Source organism: Leopardus geoffroyi, chromosome B3, assembly GCF_018350155.1.
Source record: "Leopardus geoffroyi isolate Oge1 chromosome B3, O.geoffroyi_Oge1_pat1.0, whole genome shotgun sequence".
In the NCBI taxonomy this organism is placed as follows: Eukaryota; Metazoa; Chordata; class Mammalia; order Carnivora; family Felidae; genus Leopardus; species Leopardus geoffroyi.
In genome coordinates this window covers 46,153,836-46,180,234 of record NC_059337.1, presented here as the reverse complement: position 1 = coordinate 46,180,234, position 26,399 = coordinate 46,153,836, and the positions used below count along the sequence as shown (strand labels likewise).

The following is a 26,399-nucleotide window of genomic DNA, read 5'->3' as shown; positions in this document are numbered from 1 at the left end:
AATATATAGAATTTTAAAGCAGGAAAGGGCCGAAACATCATCACATCTAAAATTCAAGGTTTTACTGAGAGAACCGAGGCTCATAAGAAATCTCTAGATAACCCACGTTAACTTAGAAGAGAACTCCACTCAGTCTCTGAATGATCACAATACTCCTTTCTCTACCTAGTTTATGATTGTTTCAATATATTTATTATCCTTCCTATAAAATCACAAGTTTCTTTACAAAGTGATGTTTCACTCAAATGTAAAGTTGGTAGATTCAAACCATCAAATCTATGAAAGGCAATAAAGTTAGCAAAGTGGTGAGAAGACCAGAAAATAAAGACACCTGCCTATAATTTGGAAAATACGATATAAAGCAGGAAATGGCTCAAAAATATATACACACAACAAGAAAAAAAACATGATTCAATATAACAATATACACATACTTCCTACCAAAAAGATCAACTGTATTATATCGGAGTTCTCAGATATTCTTTCAACTTATTTTTTTTAAATACCACTATGAAGCAGTATTTCAGAAAATTTATAGAAATTCTATTAAGAAATAGGAATAGTAGTTGGGGTACCTGGGTGGCTCGGTTGAGCATCCAACTCTTGGTTTCAGCTCAGGTCATGATCTCACGGTTCATCAGTTTGAGCCCCACAACAGGCTCTGCGTAGCCTGCTCAGGATTCTTCTCTCCCTCTCTCTCTCTCTGCCCCTACCCTGCTCACACTCTCTCTCTCAAAATAAATAAATAAACTTTAAAAACAAAAAAGGAATAGTGGAATGATCCCTTATGCTTCTCTTTAATGACAGTTGTAACAAAAGGCATAAATTTAAAAATATTAGTTCACATTAGAATCTCACTGTGAGCTATACTAAAAATAACTACTAAATAATCTTGCAGTGAGTTTTTCTCAGGCCATACTAATACTCTTGGATAAGTCCAAGAGATAATTATTTTTCCTAAATTTTCATCTATACCAATATAGGACTATAATAATATTTCAGTAATTACATAAAACCCAAACTTGAACAATATAAAATATACATTTTATTAAAGTCACATAAGTCACATAAGCAAAATTCCTAATGCAACTGCAATACATTGGTAATGTACAAGCCTAAAACACAAGACAAATGAAGCCAGGGATGGTAGAATACAACATGTCATTTCCTAGTATCAAAGAAGAATAAGGAAAGGGAATAACAAAGACAGTCCCTGGCACATCACATGCTTTCACATGAACATGAGGCCTGACAAAAAACCTATCTTCCACAAGTATTTTAAAAATCCTGCATCCCACAATATAATAAATCTGCCTACCACTTACCGATTAGAAACAACTGCTTAAAAGGATGAGATATTTTAGGCTACACAATATTTAAGCTGAAAATCGATTTCTAATATCTTAGCGTACTTTATTATCCATCAAATTCAAGATGCAGGGGCACCTGGGTGGCTCAGTTGGTTGAGCATCTCTTCATTTTGGCTCAGGTCAAATGGGATCAAGCCCCACGTTGGGCTCCACACTGAGTATGGAGCCTGCTTAAGATTTTCTCTCTCCCCTTTGTCCGTCTCCCTGCTTGCACTGTTTCTCTCTCTAAAATAAAATTTTTAAAAAGTACTTTCAATATTTAAAAAAATTAAGTACACAATAAGCAGCTGATACTTATTTTACTTTACCTTTTCTGATTAAACTCTCTGGTAAGGGCCAGACCTTAACATAAATATTAGTTACATATCTCCCTGTCAGCATTTTATGCTTGTAAATGTTGTACTCCCTTCATAATGTTTCATTCATTCATTCACTCATTCAGTATAACTTAAATGACCAACACCTATAGAAAAAAGGTGAATATAACTCAGGCTTTGCCCTTCAAGTTTGCAGGAACAAAGGACATATGGATGTAAACAAAGTTATAATAAAATGTAATAAATGCTGTAATTGATATACTTATTGCTAAGTGAGCTTAGAGGAAGAAGCAATGCTCTGGGTACATATCACTCAGGCATCCCATTTATCAGAATTTATCCAAGTAAAGCAATTTCTGAAATTGAGAAAACTGATTCCTAATTTCTAAGCAAAGCTAAAAGATATCTTTTACCCTAGCATCTATTATCAAAATATTTTAATACTCTAATCAATATTACAGAAGTATGTTTCAAAATACTTACATTTCCTTAACAATCTTTCCTATAGCACTGTCCACATGCTCACATGACTTTTTATTTTATTTGTACTTTAGCGAGAGAGAGAGAGTGTGTGTGTGTGAGTGGGGGAGAGGGGCAGAGGGAAAGAGAGAAAAAGAATCTCAAGCAGGCTCCATGCTCAGTCAACATGAAGCCCGGCATGGTGCTCAATCTTAGGACCACAAGATAATGACCTGAGCCGAAATCAAGAGTCAGACCCTCAACCAAACCACACAGGCTTTGCCAGTCACCCAGCCACCTTCAAAATTTTGCATTTTTTTTTTTTAAAGTAGGCTCCATGCCCAGCATAGAGCCCAATGCAGGGCTTGAACTCATGACCCTGAAATGATCAAGACCTGAGTTGAGGGTCGCCTGGGTGGCTTAGTTAAGTAAGCATCTGACTTTGGCACAGATCACGATCTCACAGTTTGTGGGTTCGAGCCCAACATCAGGTTCTGTGACAACAGCACAGGGCGTGGTTGGGATTCTCTCTCTCTCTGCCCCTCCCTGACTCGTGCTTTCTCTTTCAAATAAATAAATAAACTTAAAAAAAAAGAAAGTGGGAATGCAAGCTGGTGAAGCCACTCTGGAAAACAGTATGGAGGTTCCTCAAAAAACTAAAAATAGAACTACCCTACGACCCAGCAATTGCACTATTAGGCATTTATCCACAGGATATAGGTGTGCTATTTCAAAAGGACACATGCACCCCCATGTTTATAGCAGCCCTATAGACAATAGCCAAAGTATGGAAAGAGTCCAAATGTCCACTGATGGATGAATGGATAAAGAAGGAGTGGTGTGTGTGTGTGTGTGTGTGTGTGCGCGCGCGCGCACACACACACACACACACACACACACACACACACACAATGGAGTATTACTCAGCACTCAAAAAGAATGAAATCTTGCCATTTGCAACTACGTGGATGGAACCGGAGGGTATTAGGCTAAGTGAAATTAGTCAGTCAGAGAAAGACAAAAATCATATGACTTCACTCATATGAGGACTTTGAGACAAAACAGATGAACATAAGGGAAGGGAAACAAAAATAATATAAAAACAGGGAGGGGGACAAAACAGAAAAGACTCATAAATATGGAGAACAAACTGAGGGTTGCTAGAGGGGGTGTGGTAGGGGGGATGGGCTAAATGGGTAAGGGGCACTAAGGAATCTACTCCTGAAATCATTATTGCACTATATGCTAACTAATTTAGATGTAAATTTTAAAAAATAAAACAAGTTAAAAACAAAAAAAAAGAAAGAAAGAAAGAAAGAAAGAAAGAAAGAAAGAAAGAAAGAAAGAAAGAAAGAAAGAATCTGAACTAAGATTAAGAGTCAGATACTTAAATGACTGAGCCACCCAGGCATTCCATATTTTCAAACAACTTCAAACTTTATTTCAAGAGCACTAGTTTTTCATGGAATTCTTTTTTTTTTTAAGTTTATTTATTTATTTTGAGAGAGAGCATGCACATGCAAGCAGGAGACGGGCAGACAGGGACAGAGAGAATCCCAAGCCAGGCTCTGCACTGTCAGTGCAGAGCTCAACACAGGGCTTGAAACCACAAACCGTGAGATCATAACTCGAGCCAAAATCAAGAGTCAGAAGCTTAAATGACTGAGGCACCCAGGTGTGCCATTCACGGAATTCCTAAGAATGGACTTCAGGCTTAAAAAATCTCAACATTTCTTCATTTAACATTAATATCTGTAAATCTGGTATGTGATACACCCTTTCTGATTTAGGAAACTTGGAAGCCAGGTTGAAAAAAGTTTTGCTCATGCACTTAAGCATAAAACAAACAGCACAAAGAATGACTTTAATACACACACACACACACACACACACACACACACACACACACACACAGACTGTGCTAGTACTCAGAGATGCAAGTCATCTAAGCAGAACCCTTTTCTGGTATTTTCCTCTTTTCTAAGTTAACTACACAGTATTTATTATATTCTGTAATTTTTAAATCACAGCAATGTGGTTATACGGGATTAAACTGAACCATATAATCAGAAAAAACAAACTCTACTTGATTATGTTTTAAAAGATGGAAAAATAGATAACAGGTCTAGCCACAATGCACAAGAGCAGCACACATTTTACAGACTGGACTACTAGGTATAGCCTAAAGTCACCCCAAAACCATATTCAAAACAAAACTGGGTCTTCTAATCAACACACTATTTTATCATAATCACTTCTCATTTGTATTATAAATTGTTATTAACCAAATAACCCATAATTTGTGTATCAATACAAGTCCTGTTTAAGGGGGTCGTAGAGTACCAAAACTAACTTTTTGTATATGGTGGAGGGGGAGAGACTTAGCAGGAAATCTATAACTATACCACCCAGGTCATTTCATAGACCTTTGCAAGGAAAGAGAGAAATAAAACGATCAGATCATCACATTTTTAACGAATGTATGTTACAACATAATTAAAATGACCACATTTTAGGGCACAAATTGAGACAGCATCAACATACAAGTATGATAATTGAAAGAGTAAAATACAATACCTCAATTTGGATCTACTCTAGAAAAAGTAGTGTGTATGTGTGTGTATATATATATATATATATATATATATATATATATATATATATATATGGTTGATTAAACAGATTTCTGTTAAAAGTACTTAAGATGACCACTTATACACAGCATTGACATCTCCTGGCTGCAGGCCCTTTGTTGAGAGCTTCAGGTCTCATTTGTATCATTTGAATATCTATAGTATTTTATCTATAAAGCACCATATCACATTTTCCTCCTATGAAATGACTTGCACACATCTTACAGCCTCTGTTAGATCTATGTTTGATTTATGTTTCTACCACCCACAGCCTAAACTGGGTAACTTTTAACTAGCAGTCAGTAAATAAGTTTATGGATGACTAAACAGCATGCACTCACATGCTCGCTCTCTCTCACACATGCATAAACACAACAAAAAAGGAGGAGTGGGGGAGAGCTAGGAATTTTGCTTTGCCACAAGCTCAACATGAATTATGTCATAGATCAAATAAAAATCTAATGATGTAATAGAAATGTGGTATCCAAACCAAAAGCAGCTAGAATCTCAACTTTTCCTTTCGGTAGTTACACTGTATTTGGAATATAATATTAAATTTATTTTGGGGTGGTCACTAAAAACTTAGGAAGGCTGAAAGATTGCTATTATTTCACGATACTGATAAAGAATGGGTAATTAAAAAATATCTGAAGTTAAGGGTCATAAAAATTTACATAAATTGCTGTCAGTAATATTCTTACCTTAAAAAAAAGACCCTAAATGTATCTTCTTACCTCCTTCAAATCAAAGCAAGAGATTTTATAACTTAAAAGTACTTTTTTCTACAATGATCATTACATTTTAATATGGAAAATAAGTTAATTTAATATTTATTTACATGTGCAAAACACTTTAAGTTACATAGTATTTATTATATGATTAGTAATTAATAATTTTATATCTGATTAAAAATAATTATTCATCCATTATCTTTCTTAAGCATCTGTACATCTGATCACACTTTTAATTTTTTTTTAACATTTATTTATTTTTGAGACAGAGAGAGACAGAGCATGAACGTGGGAGGATCAGAGAGAGAGGGAGACACAGAATCCCAAACAGGCTCCAGGCTCTGAGCTGTCAGCACAAAGCCCGAAGCGGGGCTTGAACTCACGAGCGGTGAAATCAGGACCTGAGCCAAAGTCGGACACTTAACCGACCAAGCCACCCAGGTGCCCCAAGCATCTATACATCTGTACTTAAGCATAAGTACAAAAAATAAACATTACTAAACAGTAGCCAGGATGCCTCCCTGTGAGGAACAAAAAAGTTATAGAAAAATAAACAAATATACTCATAAAAAGGAAGACAGAACAAATCAAATACCAGTGGTACAGATGAGCAATTTAAAAGTTCTGAGGAAGGTGTAGGTAAATTTACTTGAACTGTACATTAAAAGATGATCAAGATTTAAGATAAATGACTCAGAAAACAAACTGCTCATGGTATACTGAGCAACCAGATGATCATCCTGGGTGAAAAAGACACTTATACTGGGAAACGGAACAAAGTTTACAAAAACAGACTAGAATTAACTTACAGAGAATCGTGAAAGCCAAGTTAAGAAATGTGGCTTACAATCATTAACTGAGGACTTTAGAAAAATAAGCTGACATGAAAAAGTAAGCATTTAAGGAACAGTCATCTTGTAGCAGTCCATAGGATAGCTTTAATGATAAATGGAAAGGAAGCTGGGAAACCTATTAGGAGGTGAACAATAAATCAGGGTTGTATCAATAGGAAAAACACGAAAGGAATAGATTTACCAATTACAGCAAGCAAGACAAAGTCTAATAGAGAATACTCCAAGATTTTGTATCTATGTACCCCTAAACAACAGAAAGAAAAAAGTACAAGGTCTGAGTCAGTCAGATCTGGCTCAAATCTATGCTGTGTAACTTTAAATTTTTTTTTTTTTTAACGTTCATTCATTTTTGAGAGACAGAGAGAGACAGACTGTGAGTGGGGGAGAGGTAGATAGAGAGGGAGACACAAAATCTGAAGCAGGCTCCAGGCTCTGAGCTGTCAGCACAGAGCCCAACATGGGGCTCGAACTCACGAACAGCGAGATCATGACCTGAGCTGATGCGACACTTAACTGACTGAGCCACTCAGGCGCCCCTATGCTGTGTAACTTTAAAGAAATAATTTAACTTCTCTCAGCCTTAGTTTCCTCAGATATAAATAGATATTTACTTTGGGTTTTGAGAAGATTAAAAAATAAAATGCATATAAACCATATATGCACCTGGGACACCCCAGGCACTAAACAAATGTGATTTCCGCCTTTCTCCCCTGGCTCCCTGTTCTTTATCCCTTAACAACTCTGTCTGAGAAATGAGCAGTACAGTAGGTGATCTGTCTACAAACTGTCGTTTTAGAGTTAATAAAATTGAGTTAATGAGAAATTAAATGTATCAATGACATAAAACCAGCTACCTTCACTGTTGGCACCAGAAGACAGATCTACTGACCCATAAAATACATAAAAAGTAGTGGGAAATCAAGACTCTTCTTTAAAGATATATCCTCTATTGGGGCGCCTGGGTGGCTCAGTCGGTTAAGCAGCCAACTTCGGCTCAGGTCATGATCTCGCGGTCCGTGAGTTCAAGCCCCGCGTCGGGCTCTGTGCTGACAGCTCAGAGCCTGGAGCCTGTTTCGGATTCTGTGTCTCCCTCTCTCTGACCCTCCCCGTTCATGCTCTGTCTCTCTCTGTCTCAAAAATAAATAAACGTTAAAAAAATAAATAAATAAATAAAGATATATCCTCTACTAAATATACAACAGAAGATTGGCTTCAAAATTTAAAAACATTTAAATTTGACTGTTGCCTTAATATAAAAAGGGCAATCCATTTTAAAAGAAAACATTTTTTTTAGCATATATACCAAATTCTAGACTAGAATGAGGACCTTTCCATTAGAGTAGGAAAATTAATGATATAAATTTCTTCTTCTAACCAGACTAAATATAAGAAAACTTCAGACACAGCAATAAGTTTACTCACCTTCCATGGGCATGGAAATTTAGACGTAAAAACTGGTCCTCGTGTGAAATTGCTCTTTTGGCACGCTGGTGTTTTTGGTGTAATAAATCCACATCATAAGATAATCCTTCATAATGTCTAATGTATTTATTTAAAGGATTTCCATATTGACCTATAAAAAATAAACAGTTTGAATTAGTATCATAATGAAGGTCCATTCTAGTCCTAATACGATTCCATGATTATTCAAATATCTATAAATATGTATGAAACAACTGTCTCACTAATATTAGTACTTTATTTTCACATACATTTTTCTAAAAATTTATTGTAATGGGAATTTCAACCATACACAAAAGTTTGAAAGTTAGCCACAAGTTTGTCTTTGATGTCTTTTATCAGGTTAGGTTAAGTTTTTTATTAATACTTTGTAGATAAAAACTATCAGGGACAGATGCTGACCTGTCACCTGCTCTTTCTACACCTAGTAAGTTGATTCCATGGATTTTTTTAGCTTATTAACGTGACAAAGTTGACTGATTTTTTTTTAATTTTTTTTAATGTTTATTTATTTTTGAGGATAGAGTGTGAGTGGGGGAGGGGCAGAGAAAGAGGGAGACACAGAATCTGAAGCAGGTTCCAGGCTCTGAGCTCTCAGCACAGAGTCCAATGCAGGGCTCGAACTCAAGAACCGTGAGAGCATGACCTGAACCGAAGTCAGACCCTTAGTGGAATGAGCCACTCAGGTGCCCCCCAAATTGACTGATTTTCTAATATTAAACCAACCTGCATTACTGAAATAAACCCCACTTGGTTACAATGTACTATGTTTTACAATATTGTGGGATTTGACTTGCTAATATAACTTTGTTTAGAATCTTTGTTATCTGTGTTCATGAGAGACACTGGTCTGAAGTTTTCTATTTTTTGTACTGTCTTTGCCAAGTTTTGATATCAGAGTAAAAGAGGAGTTGGAAAATATTACCTCTTTTTCAACTTTGTGGACACATTCATATAGCACTGGTATTTGTACCTCCTTAAATGTTTGGCAGAATTCAGCAGGAAAGCCATCCTGGCCTAGACTTCTCTTTGTGAAAAGGTTATTAACTATAATTTCAATTTCATATATAAAGAGCTATTCACATTATCTACTTCTTAAATGAGTTTTGCAAGAATTTGTCCATTTCACCTAAGATGTTTAAGTTATGGAAATAAAATTGTCCAAAATTCCCTTATGTTTTTACATCTTTTTGAATCTGTAGTGATATTACCTCTCTCATTCCTGATATTGGTAATCTATATCTTGTCTCTTTCATTCCTGATCAGGATAGCTAGAGATTTATTGATTTTATTTATATTAAAAAAAAAAAAACTTTTATTTCCTTTGATTTTCCCTAATTATCTTTGTTTTCTATTTATTGATTTTCCCTTTGGTCTTCATTATTTATTTAATGCTTAGAGTTTAACTACTCTTCTTTTTTGTTGCATAAGGTAATGCCACTGATTTAAGACTTTGCTTCTTCTCTAATCCAGATGTTTAGTACTATAAATGTACCCTTAATACAGCTTTAGCAGCATCCCACAGATTCTGTTATGCTGTTACCATTTTATTCTATTCAGTATACTTTCTAATTTCCATTTTGATCCATGTACTATAAGTCTGTTACTTATTTTCGAACACTAAGGATTTTCTCAATTATCTTTTTGCTATTGACTTCTAATTTACCCCACTACAGCCAGAAAACATGCTTTGTATATCAATACTTTTAAATACACAGCTATTTTATGACCCAGAATATGATATTTACAATATTTCATGTGCACTTGAAAAGAATGTGTATTCTGCTGTTAATGGTAAGTGTTCCAGAAATGTCAATCTCTGCTCTTCTTGAGTATTCTATAAATTTCAACCAGGTCAAACTGGTTGATGGGATTGTTCAAGTCTTTTATATCCTTACTGATTTTTCTACCTACCTGTTCTATTATCAAGAGAGGGGTACTGAAATCTGTCTATGATTGTGATCTTCTGTTTTTCCCCTGCAACTGTTTGCTTTGTTGATTTTTGAAGCTCTGTCATTACATGCATAAATGTTCATGATTATCATGCCTTTTGGATCAATTCATCCTTTATCATTAACAAATGATCTTCAGGGCACCTGGGTGGCTCAGTCGGTTAAGCGTCCGACTTCGGCTCAGATCATATCTCACGGTTTGTGAGTTTGAGCCCTGCATCCGGCTCTATGCTGACAGCTCAGAGCCTGGAGTCTGTTTCAAATTCTGAGTCTCCCTCTCTCTCTGCCCCTGTCCCTGCTCATGCTCTGTCTGTCTCTCTCAAAAACAAATATACATTAAAAATTAAAAAAAAAACTAAAACAAATGATCTTCTTTATTCTTTGCAATAGTCTATGTCCTAAAATCCACTTTGATATTAAAATGACCACTTTTTTTTTTTTTGGACTAGCATAGTGTATCTTTTTCCATCCTTTATTTTTAACCTATCTGTAACTTGATATTTAAAGTGAAGTTGTCATAAGCAGCATATAATTGGGTCTTACTTTTTTTTTCTTTAAGCGATCTCTATGCCCAACATAGGGCTTGAACTCACAACCCTGAAACCAAGAGTTACATGTTCTACCAACTGAGCCAGCCAGGCGCCCCTTGGGTCTTGCTTTTTATCCAATCTGATAATCTCTGCCTTTTAATTAGGATGTCTAGATCATTTACATTTAAAGTAGTTACTAATGGGCCCCCTGGGTGGCTCAACTGGTTAAGCACTGACTTCAGCTCAGGTCATGATCTCACCATTGTTGAGTTCAAGGCCCATGTCAGGCTCTGTGCTGACAGCTCAGAAACAGAAGCCTGCTTCTGATTCTGTGCCTCCCTCTCTGCCCCTTTCCCACTCGTACTCTGTACCTCTCTCTCAAATATAAATAAAAACATTAAATTTTTTAAAAATAAAAGTTACTAATATGGGTAGATTTAAGTCTATCAATGTTATTTCTATTTGACTCATCTGCACTTTGTTCCTTTTTCTTTCTTTTGTACTATTTTTTATGATTTCATTATTATCTCTTCATTGGCTTATTAGCAAAACTCTTTGGCTATTTCAGTAGTTGCTTTAAGGTTTATAGTACACCTCATTAACTTATCCCTGCCTACCTTCAAGTGATATTATAACATGTCAGGTGTAAGAACCTAACATTAATATACTTCCATTTCTCTCCTTCTGGCCTTTAGGTTACTGCCATTGTATATTTTACTTATATATATATTATAAACCCCACAATATATTGTTGTTGTTTGGGTTGAAATAATTATTTTATTAAATTTTTGGAAACAGTGAGAGACAGAATGCTAGCAGGGGAAGGGGAGAGAAAGAGGAAGACACAAAATATGAAGCAGGCTCCAGGCTCCAAGCTATCAGCACAGAGTCCAACAGGGAGCTCAAACCCATCAACCATGAGATCATGACCTGAGCCAAAGTCAGATGCTTAAATGACTGTGCCATTCAGGTGTCCTGAAATAATTATCTTTTAAGGAGGTTTAAATAACAAGAAAAAAAATCTCCTTTAATCATCATTTTCAGGGTTCTTTATTCCTTTATGTGAATCCATATTTCCATCTAGTATCATTTTCCTTCTGGATGACTCCCTCTAATATTTATTCTGCTGGTGAAAAACTCTTCCAGCTTTTGTATGTCTGAAGTCTTTATTTTGTCTTCATTTTTGAAAGATATTTCCATGAAGCATAGAATTATAGGCTGACAGGTTCATGTATTTTTCTTTAAATACTTTTAAGATGTTGCTCCACCATCTTTTCAATTGTATGCCTTCTGACAAGAAATCTGTCATCCTCATCTTCGCCTCTGAATATAATGTGTCTTTACCCTCCCTAGTTTGTTTTTAAGATTTTCCTCTTTACCACTGGCTTTGAATAATTTGATTACCATGTGCTTTGGTTTCTCCATATTTCTTGAGCTTTGTAACAGTGAACTTCTTGGATCTGTGGCTGGACACTTTTTCAACCATTATTTCTTCCAGTTTTGTTGTTGTTGTGTTGTTGTTGAACTCTCTCCATCCTTCTCCAGAAGGATTCCAATTACAAGTATATCAGGTCATTCAAACCCTTCCCACAGTCCACTAGTGGTTTTTCATATTCATTAAAAATTCTTTTATCTCTTTTTATTTTGAACTGTTTCTACTACTATGTCTTCTAGTTCACTAATATTCTGCAATGTCTAATCTGCTGTTAATGTCATCCAGTGTACTTCCTACTGAAAACAGTATACTTTTCATCTCTATAAGTTAGATTTGTGTTTAATATTTTCTATGTCTCTACTTACATGAAATACAGTAATAACTCTTTTAATGCTCTTGTCTGTTAATTCTAACACCTGTGTCACTTCCAGGTTGGTTCCAATTGGTTGCTTATTCTTCTCACTATGGATTATTGTTTTCTTGCTTCAATGTATGCCTTATAATCTTTCACTAAATGGATCCCAGACATTACAAATTTCACTTTATTGGGTGGTAAGCAATTTTTGTATTTTTATAGATATTCTCAGGCTTTGTTGTAAGAGAAAGTGCAGTTACTTGGAAACAGTTTGATCCTTTTGGGTCTTGCATTTTTAATTTGTTAGGTGGTTCTGGAGCAGTGCTCACTGTAGGGCTAATTATTCCCAACTAGTGAAGGAAGACTTTTCTGAGTAGTCTACCCCATTGCTCCACAAATTAAGAGTTTTCCCAGTCTGGCCAGTGAGAACAGGCACTATTTCCTGTCTTATGTGAACACAAGGCACTGTTTCTTTCCCTGGACTCAGACAGTTTCTTCACATGTATGCACTGATCAATACTCTGCCAAACACTAGGAGAACCCTTCGCAAATCTCAGGGATTCTCTCTCTATGCAGTGCTCTTCACTCTGATATTCTGTCTGTGAATTCTAGTTACTTTGGTCCTGCTTGAGTCTCAGTTTCATCTTTCTCAACTCAGAGAGTTAGCTGGCCTCCACCTAGGTTTCCTCTCATATCACTGCAGATGGAAATTTTCTCAAGATAGAAAGTTGGAACAACCATACGTCTTGACTCATTTATTTCCCCTCTCTCAGGGATCACTGTCATTTACCATCTGGTGACCAGTCTTAAAAACTGTTGTTTCTCTGCTTTTTTTTTTTTTTTTTCTCCTTGGTTTCCTTAGATTTTTCCAGGCAGGGGGATAAATCTGGTCCTGGTTTCTCCATCTTCACCATGAGTGAATCCTTAACAAACCATAATGTCTTCCTAAAGAAAACTGCCCTCTTTTATAAAACAAAACACCAAGTATGTTTTCAAAAAGAAACTATAATGGTTTCTCTAATGTACTGCATGAAGCCTAAGTGTCCATCACTGAATTTTCTGTACAAGTCTGTGACTGGTCATTGTACAGTTAAGGACACAAATTCTTATGTCAAATGATCTGGGTTTAAATGCTGGAGAATGGTTGCAAAACAAGGTAAATATATTTAATACTACTGAACTGTATACTTAGAAATGGTTAAGGTAGTAAATTTTATGGCAAGCATTTTTTTTACTAGAATAAAAAAACTATTCGGTTTAAATCCCATTACCTTTATTTATTAGCTTGTTTCCCTGAGCAAATGCAAGACTCAGCTTCAGTGCCCCATCCTTAAAACCAGAGAGAAGTAGGTGTGCCTGGGTGACTCAGTCGGTTAAGCATCCGACTTGGCTCAGTTAATGATCTTGCAGTTTGTGAGTTCGACCCCCACGTCCGGCTCTGTGTTGACAGCTCAGAGCCTGGAGCCTGCTTCGGATTCTGTGCCTCCCTCTCTCTCTGCCTGTCACCTGCTCATGCTCTCTCAAAAATAAATAAATGTTAAAAAAGAATGTTTTTTTTTTTTTTTTTTAACTGGAAAGAAGTAGAATACCTCTCTCTCAAGGCTGTTTGGATTATGATTTAAGCCATGGGTGGCAATTAGGAAAGTGCCTACAATACACTAGGCACAGTAAATAATTCTCCTCCTCCTCCTCCTTCTTTTTCTTCTTGTTCTTCATCATCATCATCACCATCATCTCCTCCATCTCTTCCTCTACTTCCTCCTCCCACACTTGCCTTTGAGACCTACATACACTAATTGAGGCCATACTGAGGAATAAACACAGAACTGGATTTGCATCCTGACACTTCCTAGCAATGACTGCATGAGCTGGGTAATTTTTTAACTTTTTAAAAATCTTAGGTTTTTTATCTGTAAAATAGAGATAAGGGCTACCCTAAATGCATGTAAACTGCTTAGCACAAAGGCTGGCATTAAAGGATCACTTAATTTAAACTATTATTGAATCACTTCACTGTACTATTGAATGCACTGTTCTCAAGAGAAATGACAAGAATGGAATCCAAAACTAGAATCCAAAACTATCTTTGCAACTAACAAAGAAAACACAGTGAAGCCAGGGTATAAGAGATGATAAAGCCTACTAGTATGAAATGTTTAAAAATCAAGACTAAATAATGGAATCAAATATTATATTAAACATTTACCATATCCTTTAAAAAAAAATTTTAAGATTATACTTAGGTTTAAAAAAAATACCCCACACAAGAGAAAATATCAAGAAGAAATCAAGAATGAGAAAGTTGTAGTATGAGAACTTTTGGGTGGTTTCTTTCATTTTGAAAATCAAATGTAGGATTTCCACTGGATTACTGAATTGTATTTAAGTGGACTGAATAGCCACAGCACAAACTTGGCTTTGCAAAGTTACTGCTTCCACTCCTTTTTCAGCACCAAAAAAGTCAACTTTTTAAGTCACAGTTCAGATAAAGTGTTCTGCCATTTCTGATAACTTAAAACAATAACCATGGCTATTTCAGTGACATGTGATAAAAGCTCAATTATTTGCATGGATGGAACACTCCTGAGTTATTAAACAGTCATCTTTTCTCTGTCCCACACACAAAGGAATTTTCTAAGGCAAGATAATGTTTACTTTCATTGGCAAAGGATCTGACTAATGATTTTTCTGGATCTTTATAACGGAGATAAAACACAATTCACAGATTTTAATGGGTCAAATTAAAAATTGCTACCCAGGAAGGGCGCCTGGGTGGCTCAGTAGGTTGAGCGTCTGACTTTAGCTCAGGACATAATCTCACAGTTCATGGGTTTAGGCCCTGCATTGGGCTCTGAGCTGACAGCTCAGAGTCTGGAGGCTGCTTCAGAGTCTGGAGGCTGCTTCAGAGTCTGTGTCTCCCTCTCTCTCTGCCCCTCCTCCCCTGCTCATGCTCTCTCTCTCTCTCTCTCTCAAAAATAAATAAAAACATTATTTAAAAAAATGCTATCCAGGAACACATGGTTACCAAGTCCATCTTCTTATCATCTTCTACACAAGACCCATGTTTTTGGGTTAGCTATGCCTAAACACCAGTATTTATGATACGATCCCAGTAATAAAAAAAAGAAATAAAAAAAAAAAAAAACACTGAAGATAATGTATTGAAACGGTATTATGTAATTTATCTCCCCCCAATAGTTAATAAAACAAAGGGGGATCTGTTGGGGAGAAAAAACTTATAAAAAACAGCACACCCTCCCATATTAAAAAAAAAAAAAAATTTCTTGGGGCACCTGGGTGCCTCAGTTGGTTAAGTGTCTGACTCTCAATTTCAGCTCATGTCATGATCTCTCAGTCCTGAGATGGATGGCTCCGCACTGGGTGTAGAGCCTGCTTGAGATTCTCTCTCCCTCAGGGCACCTGGATAGCTCAATTGGTTAAGTGTCAGACTTCTGCTCAGGTCATGATCTCACAGTGCCGTGAGTTTGTTCAAGCCCCACATCCGGGCTTTCTGCTGTCAGCATAGAGCCTGCTTTGGATCCTCTGTCTCCCTCCCTCTCTGTACCTCCCCTGCTCCTGCTCTCAATGTCTCTCAAAAGTAAATAAACATTAAAAACAAATTCTCTCTCCCTCTCCCTCAGCCACTCCCCTACTCACTACTCACTCTCTCAAAAAAAAGTTAAAAACAAATTCCTCAAGAACTGAAACCAAGTAAGAAAAGAATATAACCAGTGTGTGCTGAAGTGACCTAATACAGGCTCGTAAGCACCTGATCTCTTCCCAAATCTGTAACCAATGACATTATGTTGGTAGCTTGAAATTAGCCATGGGGGGGGGGAGGGTGATATTTACAGCACTGAAATTAGAAAAGGCTACCAAACAGAGGATTTTTTTGTTGTTTGTATTCAAGAGACCCAGTGCACTAATACAACACTGAGAATAATCTAATGGCATAATCTCTCAAACAGGCAGCCAAGGAAACAATATTCTAATGAGAAAGTGGAAAAGCATAATACAGAACTGGATTTGCATTTTGACACTTCCTAGCAATGACTCCTAGGATTCCTGATGCTGTCTGTCTCTAACACTCAGAAGTCATACAATTCACTTTTTTTTTTAATTCCAAAAGAGAACAGAGCCTTGGAATTCTCAAAGAGGTTGTATATAATCATGACCCCATGACTGGAGAAAAGCGGGTAAAACACAAATAATCAGCCCTTCTAACTACGGCTCAGAGACAAGTTATCCACATTATATCACAGCAAAAAGAACAACAGGACAGAGAAAAGCCACACAACCATAAATATCACATTGTCCAAATATACTAGAGCAAAAACAATGAAAGAAACAAAACAAAAAAAAGTGCAAAATAGTAAGTAATCCAATTAAGAAGTAAACAAAAAACATTTGGAAACAATCCTGGACAAACTAGAATCCGTCCTGGATAATATTTAGAAGATCTTGTTAATTCTCTTCAGTACAACAACATTGTGGTTATATAGTAGAATATTTTGAATTTTTGGAGATATATTTTAAAGTACTTAGGGGTAAAGTGACATGCATAATTTTCACTGTAGTCTACGCAGGAAAAAAGGAAAAGAACTCAAATTATTAAACCAGTTTCCACTTCTGGCTAAATGGAGAAAAAGGGACTGAATTTAACCTACCCCCACCGTAAACAATTAGAAAACTAAACAAAACACATAACAAGATAAGCAAAATGAGATGAGATCTACAACTGGCCCAACTTACTAACTACAAGCAGTGTCCAGGCCAATGTGTGGGGTGGAAGAACACAAACAGCCTGGTGTTCTCACTCAACTGAGGGGCCAAATAACTGAGTTCAGTGAGGCCGGGCGTTCAGAATCTGTGGGTTAGAGGGTCAAGGGAAAGTTGAACAGAGAGAGCTCTGAGACCTTGTCCCTTTAAGTGTCTGGTTGAGTACTAATCTGAACACGTGAGAGAATAAACTATGCCAGCCCAGAAAAATGAACCACACACAAAAGAAGTAAGAACAATCTTCAAAGCCAGTAAAGGGCTGAGAAGTGTTCATATTTCCACTATCCAGGGAAAAAAGACCTGCAATATATGGAGCATAGGTATAGCCCTCAAAAAACATCACCTTATTCATGGGGTAAAATTACCCATACACTAAAGGTGTTATGGACCTTACCCTAGCAAAGATTAAAGGCAATATTTCAAAGGATTAAACTGATTCCAAATAGTTGAACTACACACCAAAAAAATCAGACAGTATCTAAAGGAGAGACAAAATCTAAGTCACAAAAAAAAAGGAAAAATCAGAATGATTTCAAAAACTACCATGCATGTAAAAAAAAAAATCAGGAAAATATAAATATATTTTTCTGCATAACTGGGAAAAAATCAGACAATAGAGACAGAAATTACAGAGATGATGGAATTAGCATACAAAGAGGTTAAAACAGCTATTATAAATATGTTCTATATGTAAAAAGCATACAAGGAAACAAACATGAAGGGGGGGTTGAAAAGGTAAAAGATTTAACTAAAAATCTACAGAACCAAGAAACTCAACAAATCTTAAGCAGAATTAAATATAAAAGAAAACCACACAGAGGCAAATCATAAGCAAATGGCTGAAAACTAGGGATAAAAAAACCCAAAGGAGCTAGAAAAAAAGACATTATATACAGAGGAACAAAAGTATAAATGACAGCATAATTCTACGTAAGTCAGAAAATAATGCAGCAACATGTTTATAGTACTATAAGAACAAAAAACTTCTCAACCTAAGATTCTATATCCAGTGAAAATATCTCTCACAAATGAAGGTGAAGTGACATGACCACTTTTTCAGACATCAAACCTGCCAAATTATCACTAGTATACCTGCATTACAAGAAATGTTAAAGGAAGTTTTTCAGGCAGAAGGAATGATACCAGATGTAAATCTGTACTGACACAAAGAATAGTGCCAGAAATAATGAATATACGAGAAAATAAAAATAATTATTTTCTCCTTTTTTAATCTCTTTAAAAGCTAAATGACTAATATGGAACTGCATATGAAGCAAAATTGTTGCTAAAAACTCCATTATGTTGGTCAGGTCCTATTTTTCATGCAGCAATAGTAATTATGATGATTCGATTCAACTAGAAAGTGTCTTTGAATATTAACTGAAAAACATAGAACACAATATGATGCGTCATTACTACATATTGTTAACCATGTGTGTAGGTCATAATGATGAATTAAAGATTGTCACATAAAAAAAAAAGTTAAATGACTATTAAAAAAAAACCCACAATGTGCTGTGGCATTTATGATATAGAATTAAAATAGATAATAGCCCAATGGAGAAGAGAAATGGAAGCATGTATTATGTAAAGGTATATAATGATAAGTTATTGATATACATTGCACACCTTAGGAATAACTTCTAAAAAAAAATAGCTAACAGGCTTAACACATAAGCCAACAAAGATAAATGGAATCTTTTTAAAATAAATTAGTCCCGGGGCGTCTGGGTGGCGCAGTCGGTTAAGCGTCCGACTTCAGCCAGGTCACAATCTCGCGGTCCGTGAGTTCGAGCCCGCGTCGGGCTCTGGGCTGATGGCTCAGAGCCTGGAGCCTGTTTCCGATTCTGTGTCTCCCTCTCTCTCTGCCCCTCCCCCGTTCATGCTCTGTCTCTCTCTGTCCCAAAAATAAATAAATGTTGAAAAAAAAAATTTTTTTTTTAAAATAATAAAAAAATAAAATAAATTAGTCCCAAAAAACTGCAGGAAAAGAAGGGGGTAAAAAACTAACAGAAAACAAATAGTATGGGGTGCCTGGATGGTTCAGTCAGTTAAACATTTGACTCTTGATCTCACAGGGTCGTGAGTTCAAGCCACACATTGGGCTCCATTGCTGAGTGTGGAGCATATTTAATTAAAAAAGAAAGAAAACAGAAAACAAATATTATAATAGTAGTTTTAAACTCAACCGTATCAATAAATACATTAAATGTAAATGATCTAAACCAATAAGTAAACATGAGACAGTCATTTTCTTATTTTTACAAAAAAAGAAAATATAACTACAGGCTGTACAAAGACATTTCACCACAAAAATAAAGATGAGTTAAAGTAAAAAGGATGGGAAAAGTTATATCATCCAAACAATACAAAGAAAGCTGAAATGGCTATGGTATTATCAAAGTAAACTTCAAAACAAAAAACTTATGAGTAAAGAAAGATATTTCCCAATTCATCAAAAGGACATAACTATCTTAAATGTGTATCACATAACAGAGCTTCAAAGCACATGAAGAAAAAGTTGGCAGAACTGAAAGAAGTTGTAATTATTAATTATAATTATAGTTGGAAATCATTAACAGTCCACACTGAACTAGTAGACAAGAAAATAAAAATACAAAAAACTTGACCACTATCAAACAATTTGATCCAATCAACATTCACAAAACATTCCACCAAACAACAATACATTATTTTCAAGGACACATGGAATATTCACCAAGACAGACCTTAATTCTGGGCTATAAACCATGTTTCCATAAATTTTTAAAGGCTGAACTCATACAGTATGTTTTCTGACTATACTGCAAGTAAATCAGTAACAGATGTGTGGCAAAAACCCAAAATATTAGAAACTTAACACACATTTAATTAGCCCATTGGTCAAAGAAGAAATCAAAAGGGATATCAGAAAGTATTCTGGGGGTGCCTGGGTGGCTCAGTCAGTTAAGCGCCCAACTTCAGCTCTGGTCATGATCTCACGGTTCGTGAGTTCGAGCCCCACGTCAGGCTCTGTGCTGACAGCTTGGAGACTGGATCCTGCTTTGGATTCTGTGTTTCCTTCTCTCTATTCCTCCTCCACTCATGCTCTGTCTCTCTTTCTCTTTCAAAAATAAATAAAGATTAAAAAAAAATTTTTTTTAAGTATTCTGAATTGACTGCAAAGAGCTCAAGGGAATTTTATAGGCTGATGTAAATGTTCTATGTTATGGAAGTGGTTATACAGCTATGTACATTTCTCAAAATTAACTGTTGAATTTTATTGTATGGAAATTAAACCTCAATAAAGCTACTTAAAATTTTTTTAAGAAAAATGTTTAATCAAACTGGTAGGTATATGGGTATTTGGTCTTTCTTTTATCTTTCCCTAAGTCATAAAATTTTCCAAAAAAAAAAAAAAAAAAATCCAGGGGCATCTGGGTGGTTCAGTTGGTTGAGCGTCCGACTTCAGCTCAGGTTGTGATCTTGCAGTTCCTGAGTTTGAGACCCACATCGGACTTGCTACTGTCAGTGCAGAGCCTGCTTTGGATCCTCTGCCCCTCCTCTCACATTGCCCTTCCCCTGCTTGTGCTCTCCCAAAAATAAAACATTAAAAAAAAAATTTTTTTTTAGTCCAGAATCAAAAACAAAGACAACTCAAATATTACAACTTGTCATCTTTAAGGAAAATTAATGAAATCAACATTCTACTCGCCTCCAAGAAACTACTAAGCAACCTTCAATGACTCATTATTCATAATTAACTACATTTTTGTTCATAAGACATAAGTAGTAAAAAATGGGGGAAACAAAAAGATTAAATGACAACCAGTGATCACAGGTACCAAAAGAACACTGGGGGAAACCAAACATCAAGGGAAAATATCAGTTAAGAAGTAAGAACATACACCATTTTCAAGAACTTCTTAGCAGTACTGAAGTTCCAAACTCAACACTTAAGCTAAAAAGCTAAAAGAAAATCTGGGAGCCTACTACTCACCACGTGTTCAAATAAGGCCATTCATTAACTATTACCAGAGAGACTGGAAATTTGTGTTTGTAGATGTTGAGTCTTGACACACACACAGAATCTTACTATTCAAATTGTGTTTCAGGGACTGACTGCATAGGTGTCTCCTGGGGAATTGTTAGCAATGCAAAATCTTGGGCTCCCCTTTGGAATTTCCCAAGCAACTCAGGCTCTACCCAGCCCTACGTGATTCCCAGTGATCTGTACACATTTTCAAGTTTCAGAAGCTGGGCAACTTTTCTGTATACACACAAATTCCCTCGACTTCTACCAGCTGCTGCATATTTCTTTTTCTACATGCTTGCTTCAATCTAAGTGTTTAATAGTATATTAATAGGGCTAGTTTACCACAGGTGCTATCATTTAAGCAAGAAATGCCTTGCCCTGATGTCACAGGTAATATACTGATCAGAAAAAGTTCCCAAATAATACAAAACAGATGTAAGCAAATTAACTCAAAAGCCAATTCCAGCCAACCATTTGTTTCTGCAATACAGTTATATGCTCATTCTTTTATGTATTTTCTCTCACAGCTTTCATACTATAGCAGCAGAGTTGAATAGGCAGAGTATTACAAAACAGGAATCAAATCTGTACAAAGTCACTTTAGCACTTAGTTTCATTAGTACTGACTCATTATAAACCCTCTTTTTTTTCCTCTCTACAAGAGGAATTCTAATAAGAGATCCATGTACCTCTGTAGGGTAGGGGATTCATGAGCCCCTGGGCATGCAAAAGTCTAAGAATATTATTTTGTCCCTCTCTTCTTTTAGCTGGCACTTTGTTGATTCTGCTTTTCTTATTTAAATCTTTTATTCCTCTCTTTATAATTCTATCTTTTTTTAAACCACACTTTTTTTAACTACACTAACTAGAACTACCAAACCATGCCGAATGACAGTGAGAGCATTTTTACTTTGCTCCTGGTTTTAACAACAGTATCTTCAGTTTTTATCATATAATATGTTCATAAACGAAGAAGCTAAGGTTGTTTCTTCCCATTCCTATTTTAGAAATCTAGTATTTTAAAATTCACACGCAAAGTGTGGCTAAAAGACATTTGTTTTTTTAAAAAGCTTCACATTTCACATCTTTAAACAGAAAAGTTAAAAATCGAAAACTGCATATGCCTATTTTATTTTTTAAATGTATTCTAATTGATTTAAATGTGCACTGATAGCTCACCACATACAAAAAATAACTTGACTAGATAAACTTAAGTATTTAATTAAATAACGTTTAAAATCAGATCTAATAACTAAAACTTATTGAGCACTTACAATCTGCCAGGCCCTGTAGTGTTCTACATTATTTTTCATTTAACCCGCCCAAAAGACCTAAAAGTAAGAACTATTAGCCCACTTCAAAGAAAACTGAGATTTGAGAGATATGTAATAAGACCAGAGTCACACAGCAAACAGGAGGCAGTGCCAAGAAGATAATGTGGGTTTCAAGGACTTCATAATTTTCTACAATAATTCCATTACCCTCATCATAAACAAGGCAAGCCACCATTCACATTTCTGATGGGACTATAAAAACTGAAGAGAGGGGCGCCTGGGTGGCTCAGTCGGTTGAGCGTGTGACTTCAGCCCAGGTCATGATCTTGCAGTTCACAAGCCTCGAATTTCGGACCAGTCATGATCTCACAGTTCATGAGTTCAAGCCCTGCATCAGGCTCTGTGGTGAGACCTCAGAGCCTGGAGCCTGCTTCGGATTCTGTGTCTCCCTCTCTCTCTGCCCCTCCCCGCACTTGCTAGCATTTTCTCTCCCTCTCTCTCAAAAGTAAGTAAACATTAAAAAAATAATAATAATACTGAAGAAAGAGGGGTGCCTCGCTGGCTCAGCTGGTAGAGCATGCAACTCTTGATCTCAGGGTTGTGGGTTGGAGCCCCACACTGGGTGCAGAGATTACCTAAAAATAAAATCTTAAAAAAAAAAAGAGAGAAGAAAAGTATCAAATTACAGCACATGGCAGGGACCTTTCAAAACCTAAACTGACATCTACCTCTAAGATGTGGAAAAACATGTAATAAAATACCACCAAATAAGAACATAACTTTTAAACACCCAGAAAATATATATGTACACCCTTGATTTCCGCAGCTAGTGAATGAAATTGGCCCAGTTTACTCTACAGGAGCCCATGCCAATCTCCAATCCTGCATTACTTATCTCAGTCAGATACCACAAAATTGCTTGTTCCCACATAGAGTACCTGGACCTACTCAACTGAGATATGTTCCTATACTTTAGCAAATAGTCAAAAGCTCATAAATTAAGGGCAGAATGTGGTTCTATCACCAAATCTCACTGATGCAGTCAAAGATTCACCTATCTCCTCAACTCCATCTGAACAGAGCTTGGCCTCTGACCTACTCACCTTTGTATCTGCTCTCCCCTTACGGCGTATCATCCTGATTCCCTTCTCCTAAGCTGCTTATTTGTCTACTCCAATCTGTCAAGTACAGGCGACCACTGAATGATGTGGGGGTCAGGGACACCAACACACACACACACACACACACACACACACACACACACACACACACGTTGAAAATACACATGTAACTTTCAATTCCCAAAAACTTGACTAACAACCTACTGTTAACCAGAAGCTTTATCAATAACATAAACAGTTAGTTTTGTATATGTGTTATATACTGTATTCTTACAATAAAGTATACTACAGAAAAGGTTACTGAAAAAAATCATAAGGAACAAAAAATACATCTACAGTACTGTATTGTATTTATCAAATAAAATATGCCCATAAGTAAACCTGTGCCATTCAAACTCATGTTGCTCAAGAGTCAACAGTACTCTATTCCTGACCCTTGTTACTTGCTAGATTCTCCCAGGTTACATCAATACATAAATATACATGCCTTAGTACTAACAATACCATTGCTTCTGTAGTTTCAAGCTTGAACCAAGAGAAATCATGAATCAGGCAAAATAATACCAGACACAAAGAGGAATCCAAAATTTTGTGTTCTTTGCAAACCAAACTGCAAATCCTACCTAAGAAACTTGACCTAGAACCTACAAATTTTTCCATAAATACCAAAGCATTCTCTATTATGATCTTATTCAATTCCCATACTTCCCATACAATATTCTCTTACTTGAAGTAATAGTCTATTACTTGACAATAATACTGGAACCCTCTCCATCTTTATCCTCTTCAAGACTATCTAGGTATCCTAGAAGCCAGCAATATATACAATGATCCCAAAAATATCACATGAAAAACACCAACATTGCCCCGCCTCTCCAACACCACTTTTCTACCAGAGACACAACAATAAAACTAGGAGAAAATCTGCACTTGGTTGGCTCAGTTGGTACAACATGCAACTCTTGATCTCAGAGTTGTAAGTTTGAGCCCCACTCTGGGTATAAAGATAACTTAAAAAAAAATAAAGTCTTAAAAAAAAAGAAGTTTGGAAGATGTACACTATTGGCAAAACTTTAGCGAGCAAACAGGTCTGCTCAATTCAGAATCCAGGTCTCCAATGAGCCTTCTAATTAGAGGAGCCTAGTTCAGAAGACAAGTTTGCATGCCTGTGTCCTAGCTGCAAATGAAGAAGGCTGGGAATTTGAATTAGGAAAACAGAACTCATGAGACTGAAAATCAGTGCCAAACATAACAAGGTTCAAAAATTTCTAGGCAATCAAAAACCGTAACTCGCCTCTTGTCCCCACTATACAGTTTATTTTTCACACAGCATACCAAGTGATATTGTTCAAGTAAAGCCATATCATGTCTGTCCTCTGCTCAAAAACTTCCAAATGTTTCTCCCAACTGCTCAGTCCTAACCATGCATGGCTTACAAGGCTAACCACGAGCCTTATAAGGGACTGCATTCCCCTACTCTACCCCCGTAACTGTCTCACCACTCTCCCCTTATGCTGTGTGCCTCATTAGTCTCCTTATCATCCCCCTGCCTAGAACATCTTTTCCCAAAGCAGGGTTGGGCACCATATTTTATTCAGGTATCTACTGAATCTCTGCCGAAGCTTTCTTTGGTCACCCTATCTAAAACCATGTATCCCAGTCACCCTTATTCTAAAAAGCTACTTTAGTTTTCTTCATATTGTTTCTTATTGACATATATCCCTCCATTATATACCCTTAGTGTCTAGAACAAAGTGAGACAGAAAATAAGTGCTCAATAAATATTTGCTTTAAGAATTAATGAATCCAGGGGCGCCTGGGTGGCTCAGTCGGTTGAGCGTCCGACTTCGGCTCAGGTCACGATCTCGCGGTCCGCGAGTTCGAGCCCCACGTCGGGCTCTGGGCTGATGGCTCAGAGCCTGGGGCCTGCTTCCGATTCTGTGTCTCCCTCTCTCTCTGCCCCTCCCCCGTTCATGCTGTGTCTCTCTCTGTCTCAAAAATAAATAAACGTTAAAAAAAAAAAAAGAAAGAATTAATGAATCCATTCAATGTTTAATGGAAATTTCCATTTTCATTTGTATTTATAAAGAAAGGAGCCTAGTCCTTGCTGATAAGGTATAAATCAACCAGAAAATACATGGTCTTGTGATACTTATTCAAGAAGTATCAGAATTTCTAACATGCCTGGCATTTGCAAAATGCAATGTGTTAAAAATAAAATTGGGGCACCTGGGTGGCTCAGTCGGTTGAGCGTCCGACTTCGGCCCAGGTCATGATCTCGAGGTCCGTGGGTTCGAGCCCCGCGTCGGGCTCTGCGCTGACAGCTCGGAGCCCAGAACCTGTTTCAGATTCTGTGTCTCCCTCTCTCTCTGACCCTCCCCTGTTCATGCTCTGTCTCTCTCTGTCAAAAATAAATAAACATTAAAAAAAAAAAATTTTTTTTAATAAAAAAATAAAATAAAATTATAGGTCTATTCACCAGGTAATTTCTTTTAAGATTATTCTGAGAGCAAGAGAGAGAGAAAGAGAGAGTGCATGCACACACGCACGCACACACACACACACACACACACACGCACACACACAGAGTCAGGGAGGGACAGAGAGAGGGAGAAATAGAATCCCAAGCAGGCTCCACACTGAGTGTGGAGCCCAACACGGGCTCAATCTCACAGACTGTGAGATTATAATCTGAGCAGAGATCAAGGGTCGGACCCTCAACGTACAGAGGCACCCAGGTGCCCCACCTTCTTTTTCAGAGAGAGAGAGAGAGAGAGAGAGAGAGAGAGAGCGCGCGCACAAGCAAGGGAGAGAGGCAGAAGCAGTAAGAGAGAGAATCTTAAGCAGGCTCCACACTCAGTGCAGAGCCTGATGCAGGGCTCAATCCCACGACCCTGGGATCGTGACCTGAGCAGAAATCAACCTACTATGCCACCCAGGCACCCCACCATGTAATTTTTTTTTTTAATTTTCTATTGATGCCACAACTGCATTTCAGGTACTTGTCTCTGCAATTACCTATGCAGATTTTTTATCACCATTTTGCATGACTTTATGGACAATTATAACTCTCATATTCCTACTGCAACTAAGTTTTTCAATTACCATGGCAG

At 36.7% G+C, this 26,399-nt stretch overlaps 1 protein-coding gene across 2 annotated transcripts in view; it reads right to left on the bottom strand.

The window, feature by feature from the left end:
* Positions 1-26,399, bottom strand: part of ADAM10 (ADAM metallopeptidase domain 10) — a 141,474-nt gene that overhangs the window by 99,559 nt on the left and 15,516 nt on the right. For both annotated transcript variants that reach the window (XM_045449599.1, XM_045449600.1), the window contains exon 2: positions 7,787-7,937. In XM_045449599.1, the coding sequence (XP_045305555.1) occupies positions 7,787-7,937 (151 nt within the window). The remainder of the gene's footprint in view (positions 1-7,786; positions 7,938-26,399) is intronic.